The following is a 14,081-nucleotide window of genomic DNA, read 5'->3' on the forward strand; positions in this document are numbered from 1 at the left end:
TTTTTTTGTTTGTTTTTTTGGGGGGAGGGGGTTCACCCCCAAATAAACCCGCTCCTCTCCCTCCCCCACCCTGCCTGCTGGTGTCACTGGGGCCACCCAGACACTGGGGTCGCCCCTCCCCCCCCCCCCCCCCCAGGCTTGGGGACACGTGGGGACACCTCAGCACGTGGTGGCAGCTCCTGCGGAGAGGTGAGGGGTCAGGGGGCACCCAGACACTCAGTATTCAGGACCCCCCCCCCCAGCCACCTGGGACTCCCCTGGACACCTGGGACCCCCCACCCACATGCCTGGGACACCACCCCCCCCAGGACACCTGGGACCCCCCCTAACAGGTCACCCAGGAACCCCCATGGCCACCTGGGACCCCCCACCTGGTCACCTGGGACCCCCTCCCGGGTGCCTGAGACCCCCCCGGACACCGGGACCCCCCCCCGCCGGACACGCGGGACCCGCCCCCCCCCCCCCTCCCAGACAGGACACCCGGGACCCCCCACCTGGTCACCTGGGATCCTCCCCCCGGGTGTCTGGGATCCCTCCCCCCCCCCCCCCCCACCCCCCCGTCACCTGCACCCCCCCGGGGTGGAGGGGGCTTACCAGGGCCAACCAGGTGTGATGCCTCTGGGGGGGGACGGCGGCGGCTGTGGGGGAGGGAGGCAGGGGGGCTGTGACCCTGCCATGTTCCCCCCCACCTTGGGGACACCCCTGTTACCCCCTTAGGGACACCGCTGCCCTCCCCCTTGGGGACCTCCTTGCCACCCCCTTGGGGACATCCCTGCAGCCTCCCCTGGTGACACCCTTGTGCCCCCCGCCCCCCCCCCCCCCGCCATGTCCCCCCCATGTCCCCTCCTGTCCCACCTGGCTTTGCTCCGGCACTTGCACTTCCCACCTGCAGGGGACGTCAGAGGGGACAGCTGGGGGGGAGGGGTGACATGCCACCCCTCCAGGGGACATCGAACCCAGGGGATTCCTCAGAGACCCCCCCAGTGACAAGGAACTCCCCCCCAAGGGACACAGGGACCCCCTAGTGACACAGGGACACCCCCCCAGTGACATGGGGACCTTCCAGGTGACAGGGGGACCCCCCCACGTGACACAGGGACCCCCCCCCCAGTGACACATGGGGACTCTCAGGTGACATACTCCCCCCCCAGGTGACAGGGGGACCCCCCCCAAATGATACAGGGACCCCTTAGTGACATGGGGGACACCCCCAGTGACACAGGGCCCCCCCTGGTGACATGGGACACCCCTGGTGACAAGGGGACACCCCCCTCCAGTGACATGGGGACCCCCCCAGTGACACATGGGGACTCCCAGGTAACATCCCCCACCCCCACCCCCCGGGTGACAGAGGGACCCCCCAAGTGACCTTCCCCATTGACAATGGGACCTTCCAGGTGGCACAGAGACCCCCCTGGTGACACGGGGACACCCCTGGTAACATGGGGACTCCCCTTAGTGACACATAGGGACTCCCACGTGACATACCCCCCCCCCCCCCCCAGGTGACACCGTGACACCCTAAGTGACACAGGGACCCCCTAGTGGCACAGGGACCCTCCTGGTGACACAGGGACCCCCCTGGTGACACAGGGACACTCCAGGTGGCACAGAGACCCACATGGTGACACGGGGACACCACTGGTGACATGGGGACCCCCCCCAGTGACATGAGGACCCCCCCCGGCGACACGGGGCCCCCCCAGGTGACACGGGGACACTCCCCAGGTGACACTCACTGAGGAGGACGATGATGCCGATGACACAGAGGACAGCGGCCAGCGCCAGCCCTGTCACCCGCAGGCGGTGCCAGTCTGGGGGGGTGTGGACACGGTGGGGACCCCCCTGTCACCCCCCCTTGGGGACACCCCTGTTACCCCCCCTTGGGGACACCCCCATCACCACCCCCCCCTTGGGGCCCCCCTGTCACCCCCCCAGGGCCCCCCCTGTCACCCCTCCCTTGGGAACACCCCTGTCACCCCCCCAGGGACCCCCACTGTCATCCCCCCCTTGGGGCCCCCCCTGTCACCCCTCCCTTGGGGACACCCCTGTCACCCCCGTCCCACTCACCATACTGGAAGGGACTGGCGGCATCTGGTGGGGAGGGGGAGGGGTCAGTCCCCTGGTGGGACACCAGTATGGACTACCCCCCTCCCAGTACCACTCGCTCCCATTCTCAGTATGGCTCCTCCCCACTCCCAGTATCACCCACCCCCCTCCCAGTATCACCCGCTCCCATTCCAAGTATGGCTCCTCCCTGCTCCCAGTATGACACCTCCCCCCGCCCCCCCCAGTATCACTCGTTCCCAATCCCAGTATGGCTCCTCCCCGCTCCCAGTATGACAACCCCCTCCCAGTATCACCCACTCCCATTCCCAGTATGGCTCCTCCCTGCTCCCAGTATGACACACACACACACCCCAGTATGGCTTCTCTCCCCTCCCAGTATCGCACACCCCCCAGTATGGCTCCTCCCCGCTCCCAGTATGACCCACACCCCCCCAGTATCACTCGCTCCCATTCCCAGTATGGCTCGACCCTGCTCCCAGTATGACACGCACACCCCAGTATGGCTTCTCTCCCCTCCCAGTATCACATACCCCCCAGTATGGCTCCTCCTTGTTCCCAGTATGACACACACACCCCAGTATGATCCCCCTCCCATTCCCAGTACAGCCCCTGCCCCCCTCCCAGTTTGTCCCAGTTACTCACCGGGGGTCTCTATGTTCCCTCTCACTGGGGACAGAACTGGGGAGAGAGCAAAAACCAGTTGCAGAGGCTCAGCTGGCCCAGTACCCTCCCAGTTCCCCCCAGTTCCTTCCCAGTTCCCCCAGCTTCCCTCCCAGTCACCCCAATTGCCCCTAATTCTGCCTCCCAATTCCCTCCCAGTTATTGCGAGTTCACCCCAGTCATTCCCAGTTCCCGGCCAATTACCCCCAGTTCTTCCCAGTTCCCTCCCAGTTCTGCCTCCCAGTTCCCTCCCAGTTCCCCCCAGTTCAGCCTCCCAGTTGCCTCCCAATTACCCCCAGTTCTGCCTCCAAGTTCCCCCCAATTATTCCCAGTTCCCTCCCAGTTCCCTCCCAGTTATTCCCAGTTCACCCCAGTCACTCCCAGTTCCCTCACAATTACCCCCAGTTCTTCCCAGTTCCCTCCCAGTTCCCCCCGGTTCGGCCTCCCAGTTCCCTCCCAATTACCCCCAGCTCTGCCTCACAGTTCTCCCAGTTATTCCCAGCTCCCTTCCAATTCCCCCCAGTTCTGCCTCCCAGTTCCCCCCAGTCATTCCCAGTTCCCTCACAATTACCCCCAGATCTCTCCCAGATCCCCCAAATTCCCTCCCAGTTCCCCCCAGTCATTCCCAGTTCCTCCCAGTTCTGCCTCCCAGTTCGCCCCAGTTCCCCCCAGTTCGGCCTCCCAGCTCCCCCCAGTCCTGCCTCCCAGTTCCCCCCAGTCATTCCCAGTTCCCTCACAATTACCCCCAGATCTCTCCCAGATCCCCCAAATTCCCTCTCAGTTCCCCCCAGTCATTCCCAGTTCCCCCCCAGTCACTCCCAGTTACCTGCCAGCAGCACCAGGACCCTGAGTGTGCCCCACACCATCTTGTGACCTTTGACCCCTGGAAGGGGGGAGGGGGTCCTTGAGGATTCAGGTCCCCCCTCCCCTCCCCCTCCCCCCACCCCCACGAGCCCAGCGTCTGGGTGGGGGAGGGGTGGGTGACTCACAGCAGATTCCGGAGTGGGGCGTTGGTGGGAGGCGAGGGCACCCTGGGGGGGCGGCCCTGGGGGGAGGGGTCCCCGAGGTGGGGGTGTCATTTGGGGAGGGTCCTTTTGGGGGCAGGGTCCCTTGGGGGGGGTCCCTCGGGGGGAGTGTCCCTTAAGGGGGGTGTCCCTTTGGGGGGGGTGTCACTTGGAGGGCATCCCTTCGGGGGGGGGGGTGTCCCTGAAGGGAGGTGTCACTTGGGGGGGGTCCCTTTGGGGGGGAGTAGGGGGGGGTCCCTCTAGGGGTGGGGGTCACTTAGCGGGGGGGGGTCCCTTGGGGGGTTGTCACTTGGGGGGGTTCCCTTCGTGGGGAAGTCCCTTAAGTGGGGTGTTTCCTGTGGGGGGGTGTCCCTTTGGGGGGGGTCCCTCTGGGGGAGGGTCCCTTGGGGGAGGCAGGGTCCCTCGGGGGGAGTAGGGGAGGTCCCTCGGGGGGGGGTCCCTCTAGGGGTGGGGGTCACTTGGCCGGGGGGGGTGTCACTCATGGGGGTCCCTTGGGGGGAGGGTCTCTTAGGGGGGTGTCTTGGGGTGGGGGCCCTCGGGGGGTTCCCTTGGGGTGGTGGTGGGGACCCTTAGGGGTGGGGGTCCCTTGGGGGGGACCTCCTGGGGGGACATGGGGGTCCCGGAGCAGGGTCACCCTAAGGGGCATGGGGGTCACCCCTGGGGGGACATGGGGGGGGTCACCCTGGGGGGACATGGGGGTCACTTTGGAGGGACATGGGGGTCCCCTGGGGGACATGGGGACACACACACACGGGGGTCCCAGAGACGGTGTCACCCTGGGGGGGGATATGGGGGACCCCCTGGTGGGATATGGGGGTCGCAGAGCTGGGGACACCCTGGGGGACATGGGGGGGTGTCACCCTTGGGGACATGGGGGTCCCTGAGCCGGGGTCACCCCTAGAAGACATGGGGGTCCCCTGGGGGGACATGTGGGGGGTCACCCCAGGGGACACGAGTGTCCCGGAGCCGGGGTGTGTCCCTCCCCCCTAGTCCTGCCCTTGTAAGGAGGGACGCCCCCCCCCCCCAGGGAACCCCTCTCCCCCCCAGGGGACCCTACACCCAGGGGACCCCCCCCAGGTGACACCGCCACCCCCAGGGGACCCAGGTGTACGGGGGGGGGGTGGTGGGGGTGGAGGGGCCCATCTCACCTCCCTGCACCAGCAACGGGTAGAACAGGAATTGGGGGGGGGGGGGGAGGGGAGCCATGCCTAGGTGGGGGCGGGGCTACGGGGAGGGGGGAGGTGCCACAGGTGCCAGGAGCCGCACCCAGCCCCCCACCCCCGCTCCTTACCCTGCCTGGTCCCTGGGGTGCTCCGTGGGGGTGGGGCCCCCTCCCGGACCCTGTGACCCCCCCAGACCTGTGACCCCCCCCCGACCTGTGACCCTCCCCTCTATGGACCTTGTGACCCCCCCAGACCTGTAACACACACACCCCCCCCCCGGACCCTGTGCCCCCCCGCCTGGATACCAGCCCCCCCCCCAATTTACCTGTGCCCCTCCCCCCCAACCTGAAGGCCTGGGTCCCCCCTGTGCTCCCCCCCCCCCCCCCCCCCCCGGATTCCTCCCCTCCCCCCCATCCCGGACCTGACCCCCCCTCCTCTGCACCTGTGCACCTGTGACCACACACACCCCCCCCCCCCCCGCGGACCCTGTGCTCCCCCCAGGTCCTGTGTGCTCCCCCCTCCCCCCCCCCCGCCTGGATGCCTGCCCCTCCCTCCTCTGAACCTGTGCCCCTCCCCCCCCCCGGGTGCTCAATGGGGGCTGTGTCCTACCCCCCCCCCCCCCTCCCCGACGCCTGGATCCCGCCCCCCTCGGATGGGGGATGGGTTCAATGGAGCCTTGTTCTCCTCCGCGCGCCAGCCCCCCCACCTCGAGCCCCTCCCCCCCCCCCCATGCCTGGGCCCCCCGTTTGACCTTGACCCCGCTTGACCCCAGCTGCCACCCCACAAGGGGCCCATTGAGGCTTGTCCGGGGTGTGTGTGTGTGGGGGGGGGGGGGGGTGGGGCACACGGATTGCTGGGACCCCTCTGGGTGGGGGGAGGGGTGACACATTCCTGAGCGGGTGCGGGGGGGGGCGGGCTGGGGAGGGGACGCGACGGACGGACAGACAGGGACAGGACGACCGGGGATGACAGCTGGCTGTTGGCTCTGCCCCGCCCCTCCCTGCCCACCCCCCCCCACCCCCCACCCCCGGCATCTGGGTGCCCCTCCCTCCCCAGGCATCTGCGTGTCCCTCCCCCCCCATAGGGGACCTGGGTGTTCCTGGGGGGGTCACTGGGTGTCACCAGCTGTCGGTGTCCCCCATGTCACTGGGTGTCCCGGTGTGCACGCAGTTGGGGGGAGGGAAAGGGTGGGGGTGGCCCCCCCCCCCCATCACTTCTCCACCCGTTGGCACCAGGCCTGGGTGGCATCAGAGCCAGGCGGTGTCACCCCACGCTGACAACCGTTGCCCCCCCCCCCAGCTTTGCCACCCATGTCCCCCCCTCTTCAGGGCTGCAGGGAGGGATGGGGACACACGTGACACAGGTGACACACGTGTTGCTGCCCATCTGCAGTGCTTGGCGAGGCTTTAATGGTGCTTCCAGGGTGGGTGGGGGAGGGGCATTAGGGGACCCAGCTGTCCCCAACCGCCACATCTCCCCCCCACCCCCCACCCCGGGCCCCCAAACCCGTGGGGGAATGCCAGTGTTCCCTCCCCCACCCCCCAAGAGGTCCCCATCATGACCCGCAGATATACACCCTCTCCTCGGTGGTCTGGCGCAGGGTGGGGGATGGTGAGGGCGAGGGGGTGGGGGTCTCGGGGGGGTCAGGGGGGCCCTCGGTGGCAGTGAACACGTCCACGCGGAATATCCAGCGCCCCGGGACCCCCACGTTGCTCCGGTGCCCCACGCGCAGGACAGCGGGCGAGCGTGACCCCGGGATGTTGTAGTAGTGCAGGTCGTCCCCGCTGTTGAACCCAGCCTGGGGGGGAGAGAGGGGGGGAGGGTCCACCCGGGGGGCGACAGGAGCTACTGGGGGCTGGGGAAGCATGGTTCTGCCCCAAATCCCCCCAGTTCTGCCCCAGTTCTCTTAATTCCACCCCAAATCCCCTTAATTCTGCCCAAAATCCCCATAATTCCACCCCAAATCCCTTAATTTCACCCCAAATCCCCTTAATTCTGCCCCAAATCCCCATAATTCTGCCCCAAATCCCCTTAATTCCACCCCAAATCCCCTTAATTCCCACACTAAATCCACTTAATTCTGACCAAATCCCTTAATTCCACCCCAAATCCCTTAATTCCATGCCAAATCCCTTAATTCTGCCACAAATCCCCTTAATTTCATCCCCAAACCCCCTTATTTCCACCTCAAATCCCCTTAAATCTGCCCAAATTCTTGTAATTCTGCCACAAATTCCCTTAATTCCAGCACAAATCCTCTAAATTCCACCCCAAATCCCTTAATTCTGCCCAAATACCTTAATTCCACCCCAAATCCCCACAATTCTGCCCAAATTCTCTTAATTCTGCCCCAAATCCCCTAAATTTCAACACAAATCCCTTAATTCTGCCCCAAATCCCCATAATTCTGCCCCAAATCCCCTTAATTTCACCCCAAATCTCCTTAATTCTGCCCAAATGCCCTTAATTCCCCCCAAATCCATGAATCCCCCCCCCCAAATCCTCCCAATTCCCCCCCAAATCCCCCCCAGTTCTCTCCAATTCCCCCAGTTCCCCCTCAAATCTCCTGAACTCCTCCTACCCAGGTGGGTGGCCCCGGTCCAGTGGTGGGGACCCCAGTGTCCCCAGCACTCCCAGTGCCCACCAGTGCCCCCAGCGCCCCCAATATCCCCAATGTTCCCAGTTCCCCCAGTGTCCCCAAAGACCCCAGTACCCCCAGTATCCCCAGTGCCCACCTGTGCGCCCAGTGCCCCCAACACCCCCAATATCCCCAGAATCCCCAGCACCCACCTGTGCCCCCAGCACTCCCAGTGCCCACCTGTCCAGGTGTGCCCCCCAGCGCCCCCGGTATGCCCAGCACCCCCAGTGCCCACCAGTGCCCTCAGTGCCCCAATATCGCCAGTGTTCCCAGTTCCCCCAGTGTCCCCAGCACCCCCAGTGTCCCCAGTATCCCCAGCACCCCCAGTATCCCCAGCACCCCCAGTGTCCCCAGTGCCCCCAGCACCCCCAGTGCCCCCAGTTCCCCCAGCACCCCCAGCGCACACCTGTTCCGGCATGCCCCCAGTGTCCTCAGTGCCCCCAGTATCCCCAGTGCCCTCAGCGCCCACCTGTGCCCCCAGCGCCCTCAGCCCCCCTCAGCCCCCCCAGTGCCCCCAGTGCCCACCTGTGCTGGCGTGCCCCCCAGGCCACTGTAGGCGTTGCCGTCGTTGGCCAGTCCCGTGGTCCACTGGAGGTCCCCGTAGTTCAGCATGACGAAGGATGTGGCCCCATCAGTGGCCAACACAGCCTGGAAGGTGTTCACCTGGGGAGTGGGTGGGGGAGGGGAAGGAAGAACGTCACCACGGTGTCACTGTGTCACCGTGACCCATTGCTGTGGTCCTCCAGCTGGTCCTCCTCCTCCTACCTTCTTGGAGGCAGCTCCGAAGAAGGAGACACGGTACCAGGTGGCCACGAAAGCCCAGGTGGGCTTGGGGGTGGGGTCAGAGGAGGTCACGGCTGGGGTGAGGTCACGAGTCAAGCGGGCCAGCAGCTCTGGCTCCTGGCTTTGCCGGTAGAAGACATCTCCTCCCAGTCTGGTGTCCACGTCGGCCCAATATGGAGCCACAAAGGGGCGGTGGCCTGGTAGCGGGAAGGGCTCCGGAGTGAATTCTGGGACTCCGGTCCCGAAGGACACGACTCCGTTGTTGTTCACCTGGAGGAAGGAACCACCCCCGTCATGGTGACCCACCCGTGGTGCATGGCCACCACCTGGGGTGGCCTTCATCCAGGGTGGCACCAACCGTGATGGCCTCCAACCAGGGATGTGTCTTCAACCATGGTGAGCATAGTCATGGCATCGCCAACCATGGTGACCTCAACCATGCTGACCCCCAACTGTGGTGGCCCCAAACCCATGGTGGCCCCAAACCCATGGAGGACCCAAACCCATGGAGGACCCAAACCCATGGTGCCCCCCAGCCAGTGTCCCTCCACCTATAATGGCCCCAAACCCATGGTGTCCCCAAACCTGTGGTCACCCCCAGCCGGGGTACCTCCACCTATAGTGGTTCCAACACACGGTGGTCCCAAACCCGTCGTGGCCCCAACCCCATGGTGGCCCCATAACTGTGGTGGCCCCAAACCCATGGTGGCCCCAAACCCATGGTGGCCCCCAACCATGGTACCTCAACCTATAGTGGCTCCAACACATGGTGGCTCCAACCCCATAGTAGCCCCAACCCCATGGTGGCCCCCAACCTGTGGTGGCCCCAAACTCATGGTGACCCCAAACCCGTGGTGGCACCTAACCCATGGTGGCCCCAAACCTGTGGTGGCACCAAACCTGTGGTGGCCCCAACCCGTGGTGGCCCCAAACCCATGGTGGCCCCAACCCCACTGTGCTCCCCAACCATGGTACTTCCAACACATTGTGTCTTCAACTACAGTGGCCCAAACTCATGGTGTCCCCAACCCATGACATCCCCAACTCAGGTTCCCCCCCCATGGTGTCCACACCCCATAGCACCCCGAGGACCCCCACCCACATCATCCCCTCCCCCCCGCCCGCCATGGGGCCCAGCACCCACATAGAGCGAGCGGTGGGAGCGTCCGTAGAAGGAGAAGGGCTGCCAGAGCTGGATCTCAGGGCTCATCCCATCGTCTTCCCGGGGGGTGGCCTCGTCCCCAACCGCCGGCCCGAAGGGGTAGAGCAGCCCACCTAGGGGTGGCCACCAAGGAGCCATGGCGGGGGGGTTGGGACCCCCACGTGGAGGGTCTGGGACCCACATGGTGGCCTAGAACCTCCCCCATGACACTGGTGGACCTTCCAGTATGGATCTGGGGGACCTTCCAGTATGGACCTGAGGAACCTTCCAGTATGGTGGTCCTGGGGGGAACCTTCCAGTATGGACCTCTAGGGACCTTCCAGTATGGATCTGGGGGACCTTCCAGTATGGACCCCTGCGGACCTTCCAGTATGGTGGTCCTGGGGGGGACCTTCCAGTATGGAACTGGGGGACCTTCCAGTATGGACCTTGGGTACCTGCCAGTATGGACCTTGCAGGGGACCTTCCAGTATGGTGGACCTGGGGGACCTTCCAGTATGGAACTGGGGGGATCTTCTAGTATGGTGGTCCTGGGTGTGACCTTCCAGTATGGATCTGGGGGACCTTCCAGTATGGACCTTGGGGGTACCTTCCAGTATGGTGGCCCTGGGGGTGACCTTCCAGTATAAAGCTGGGGGGACCTTCCACTATGGGCTTAGGACCCCCAGTGTCACCCTGGGATCTCCCAGTAGGGGCCTAGGACGCAGCAGTAGGGGCCTGGGACTCCAGTATCACCCCAGAACCTCCCAGTATGGGTGCAGGACCTTCCAGTAGGGACCTGGGATCTCCCAGCATGTGCCAGGGATATCCTGGGGTGGGACAGGGACCTCCCAGTGTCACCTCAGAACCTCCGAGTATGGGCCCAGGACCCACCAGTAGGGGACTGGGACTCCAGTATCATCCCAGAACCTCCCAGTATGGGCCTAGGACACACCAGTAGGGGCCTGAGACCTCCCAGTGTCACCTCAGAACCTCCCAGTATGGGTGCAGGACCCCCAGTAGGGGCCTGGGACCTCCCAGTGTCACCTCAGAACCTCCCAGTATGGGCCTAGGACCTCCCAGTATGGGCCTGGGATCTCCCAGTATGTGCCAGGGATATCCTGGGATGGGACTGGGACCTCCCAGTGTCACCTCAGAATCTCCCAGTATGGGCCTAGGACCTCCCATTATGGGCCTGGGACTCCAGTTATCACCTCAGAACCTCCTAGTATGGGTGCAGGACCCCCAGTAGTGGCCCGGGACCTCCCAGTGTCACCTCAGAACCTCCCAGTATGGGCATAGGACCTCCCAGTAGGGGCCTGGGATCTCCCAGTATCACCCCAGAACCTCCCAGTATGGGCCTAGGACCTCCCAGTAGGGGCCTGGGATCTCCCATTGTCACCCCAGAACCTCCCAGTATGGGCCTAGGACGCGCCAGTAGGGGCCTGGGACTCCAGTATCACCCAGAGCCTTCCAGTATGGGTGCAGGACCTCCCAGTAGGGGCCTGGGATCTCCCAGTATGTGCCAGGGATATCCTGGGGTGGGACTGGGACCTCCCAGTGTCACCTGAGAACCTCCGAGTATGGGCCTAGGACCTCCCAGTAGGGCCTGGGACCTCCCAGTAGGGACATGGGACTCCAGTTATCACCTCAGAACCTCCCAGTATGGGCCTAGAACCTCCCAGTAGGGACATGGGACTCCAGTTATCACCTCAGAACCTCCCAGTATGGGCCTAGAACCTCCCAGTAGGGGCTTGGGACTCCAGTTATCACCTCAGAACCTCCCAGTATGGGTGTAGGACCCCCAGTAGGGGCCTGGGATCTCCCATTGTCACCTCAGAACCTCCCAGTATGGGCCTAGGACCCCCCTAAACCAAGTCTGAGCCCCTTCTTCCTCCACGCCCCACCCCCCGCCCCCCAGCTGCCCCCCGTGATGGCCCTCATGGGGCTGAGGGGTGCGCTGGGTGACGAGGAGACAGGTGACACCCATGGGTGCCTTCCCCATGTCCCCACTCACACGAGTGTCCCCATAGTGTCCCCAAGTCACCCAGGGGTCCCATGGGTGCACCTCCCCCCCTCACCATGACCCCATGGATCCCTGAGTCACCCGAGGATCTTATGGGTGTCCCCCATGTCCCCAGGGGCCCCCGCTCACCTGTGTGGCCCAGGAGGAGGAGGAGAAGGAGGAGGATGGGGAGAGCCTTCATCTGCCCAGGCCTGGGGGAGCGAGGGGGGGAGGGGTGCTTCATTCATCCAGCCATCCTTCACCCACCCATCCTTCACCCATCCTTCTGTCCTTCACCCATCCTTCCATCCTTCACCTATCCATCTGTCCTGCACCCACCCATCCTTCACCCATCCTTCTGTCCTTCACCCACCCATTCTTCACCCATCCTTCCATCCTTCACCCATCCTTCCATCTTTCACCCACCCACCCATCCTTCACCCATCCATTTGTGCCTCCACCCCTCCATGTCCCCATACACGGGTCTCCTCTGCGTCCCTGTCCCCTCCAGACATCCCATGCCCATTCCTGTCCCCACGGGTGCCGCTGTCCCCATGCCCACCCCTCCCTATGGGTGTCTCTCGTTGTGTCCCCTGCGTGTCCCCTCTCCCTGTGCATGTCCCTGTGCGTCCCTTGCATGTCCCTGTCCAAATGTCCCCATGCCCCTCCATGTCCCCATGCCCACCATGTCCCTCAATGTCCCCCATACCCATGTGTCCAGGTGTTCCCCATATCCCCCAATATCTTCCATGCCCCCCATGTCCCATGTCCCCACCCCTCAGCGCCCCCCATGTCCTACCACGTCCCCACGTCCCCAGCTCCTTGTCATGTCCCCACCCCTCAATGTCCCCATGTCCTACCACACCCCCATGTCCCCAGCTCCTTCTCATGTCCCCCCATATCCACATGTCCCTCCACATAGCTCCATGCCCCCATGTCCCCCCTCCTGTCCCCAGTGTCCCCCCTCACCAGGGTCCCATGGTGCCGGTCAGTGTCTGGGATGTGGCCAGAGCCGTTTTATCCCCAGGGAGGGGACAGGCCTGGGGGGGTGGGGGAGTGGGGGGGTGACCCCTCCTCCCCAGGTGGCACCTCCCCAGGCCTCGGGCGCTTCCTCCTCTGTCCACTGGGGGACTGGAATGGACCATGGGCTCTTGTAGGGGGACACTGAGGGGTACTTGGACATGCCGGGGGGGACCCTGGGATGTATTGGGACAAACTGGGAGGGATTTGGAACACTTGGGGGGATACTGGGGGAGGACTGGAATGCACTGGGAGGGATTTGGGACACTGGGGGGGGCATATTGGGGGAGACTGGAGAGACTGTGAACTGAAATGCACTGGGATGGACTGCGGACACTGGAGGAGGAGGGCATACTGGGGGAGACTGGAGAGACCCTGGAGTGAACTGGAATGCACTGGGATGGACTGTGAACACTGAGGGAGGAGGGCATACTGGGGGAGACTGGAATGCAGTGGGATGGACTGCAGACACTGGGGGAGGAGGGCATACTGGGTGAGACTGGAATGCACTGGGAGAGACTGCGGACACTGGGGGGGGGCATACTGGGGGAGACTGGAGAGACCTTGGAGTGAACTGGAATGCACTGGGAGGGACAGGGGACACTGCAGGGCAGACTAGGGGAGGACTGGAATGCACTGGGAGGGAGTGGGGACAGTGGGGGGGGGCATACTGGGGGAAACTGGTGAGACCATGGAATGAACTGGGGGACACATTTGGGGGGAGTGGGACATACTGGGGGGAGTGGGGACATGGGGACATATGGGGGAAGACATGGAGGGGGCTGGGATGCACTGGAGGGGGCATATGGAGGGGACTGGGATAAACTGGAGGAGACTGGATTTTTTTTTTTTTGAGGGGGGGAAGTGGGGTGTACTGGGAAGGACTGGGAACCCAGGTTTCCAGGAACGCCACCCTCCCCCCCCCTCCTCAGAGGAGCCCCCCTCACCCCCGGGATCCTCCTCCGCTCCAGCCCCCCCCCCGCCCCTGGCACCAAGACATCCGGGTGCCCCCCCTCCACTCCACACACACACACCCCCAGGGGGACCCAGGTGTGGATGGGCAGAGCCGTGACAGGAAATATTGACTGAAACGGGTCAGGGGGGGGACAAAAAACCACCCGCCTGCGGCAGGGCAGGGCTGGCAGGGGACAAAGGAGTCCGGCAAAAACCCCTCCCCCACCCCCACCCCACCCCCACGCCCCCAGGCATCCGGGACCCCCCCACCCTCACGCCTCCACGACACCTTTCCTTGGTGCCAACGATTTTATTGCAAAATAAACCCCGTGGTGGCTTCTTTATTTTTTTTGTAATTTTTTTTTGGGGGGGAAACCCCTCAAATTTTGGGAAAAAAAACCCAAATCTCCCTTTTTTTCCAGCTGTTTCCTTCATTTTCCCTGTGATGATCTCCAGATCATCCCATTTTTCTGCATCACTGGGTGGAAAAAGGGGAAAGTGAAGGTTAATCCCCCCCTTTTCCCAGCTTCCCCCTCCCCCCTCCCCTTTTTTTGGGCAAGTGATGAAAATGAGGAGCTCTTGGGGATGAAGGTGGCACCTAGGGGGCTTGTCTGGTATGAAA

The 14,081-nt window shown here is 64.2% G+C and overlaps 3 protein-coding genes across 3 annotated transcripts in view; all 3 read right to left on the reverse strand.

The window, feature by feature from the left end:
- Nucleotides 1-49: 49 nt before the first annotated feature.
- LOC119144912 (FXYD domain-containing ion transport regulator 3-like) lies at nt 50-4,928 on the reverse strand. Its single transcript, XM_037380858.1, has 8 exons — nt 4,904-4,928; nt 3,557-3,613; nt 2,713-2,748; nt 2,071-2,094; nt 1,740-1,814; nt 856-886; nt 595-638; nt 50-179 (listed from the first exon to the last, which is right to left on the reverse strand). Exons 2-8 carry the CDS (start codon nt 3,594-3,596, stop codon nt 160-162), a joined length of 270 nt encoding a protein of 89 aa, XP_037236755.1. The 5' UTR covers nt 3,597-3,613; nt 4,904-4,928; the 3' UTR covers nt 50-159.
- A 1,545-nt stretch (nt 4,929-6,473) lies between these two features.
- Nucleotides 6,474-9,684, reverse strand: LOC119144535 (sushi, nidogen and EGF-like domain-containing protein 1). The gene is made up of 4 exons (XM_037380036.1): nt 9,484-9,684; nt 8,322-8,609; nt 8,082-8,219; nt 6,474-6,716 (listed from the first exon to the last, which is right to left on the reverse strand). Exons 1-4 carry the CDS (start codon nt 9,682-9,684, stop codon nt 6,474-6,476), a joined length of 870 nt encoding a protein of 289 aa, XP_037235933.1.
- Nucleotides 9,685-13,876: 4,192 nt separating this feature from the next.
- The window catches only part of LOC119144075 (Fc fragment of IgG binding protein), a 28,085-nt gene continuing 27,880 nt past the window's right edge, over nt 13,877-14,081 (reverse strand). The window contains exon 21 of the mRNA XM_037378957.1: nt 13,877-13,937. Coding sequence (XP_037234854.1) covers nt 13,935-13,937 — 3 coding nt within the window. The 3' untranslated portion in view covers nt 13,877-13,934. The remainder of the gene's footprint in view (nt 13,938-14,081) is intronic.

This window comes from Falco rusticolus, chromosome 3, assembly GCF_015220075.1.
Source record: "Falco rusticolus isolate bFalRus1 chromosome 3, bFalRus1.pri, whole genome shotgun sequence".
Lineage (NCBI taxonomy): Eukaryota > Metazoa > Chordata > Aves > Falconiformes > Falconidae > Falco > Falco rusticolus.

Coding starts and splice junctions, on each gene's coding strand:
- LOC119144912 (XM_037380858.1), bottom strand. CDS start 3,596: ATGGTGTGGGGCACACTCAGGGTCCTGGTGCTGCTGGCAG. Junction 2,749..3,556: donor GGTCCTGGTGCTGCTGGCAG/GTAACTGGGAGT, acceptor CTCTCTCCCCAG/TTCTGTCCCCAGTGAGAGGG. Junction 180..594: donor ATCACACCTGGTTGGCCCTG/GTAAGCCCCCTC, acceptor ACCTCTCCGCAG/GAGCTGCCACCACGTGCTGA.
- LOC119144535 (XM_037380036.1), bottom strand. CDS start 9,684: ATGTGGGTCCCAGACCCTCCACGTGGGGGTCCCAACCCCCCCGCCATG. Junction 8,610..9,483: donor GCTCCCACCGCTCGCTCTAT/GTGGGTGCTGGG, acceptor TCCTTCCTCCAG/GTGAACAACAACGGAGTCGT. Junction 6,717..8,081: donor TGGGGGGCACGCCAGCACAG/GTGGGCACTGGG, acceptor TCTCCCCCCCAG/GCTGGGTTCAACAGCGGGGA.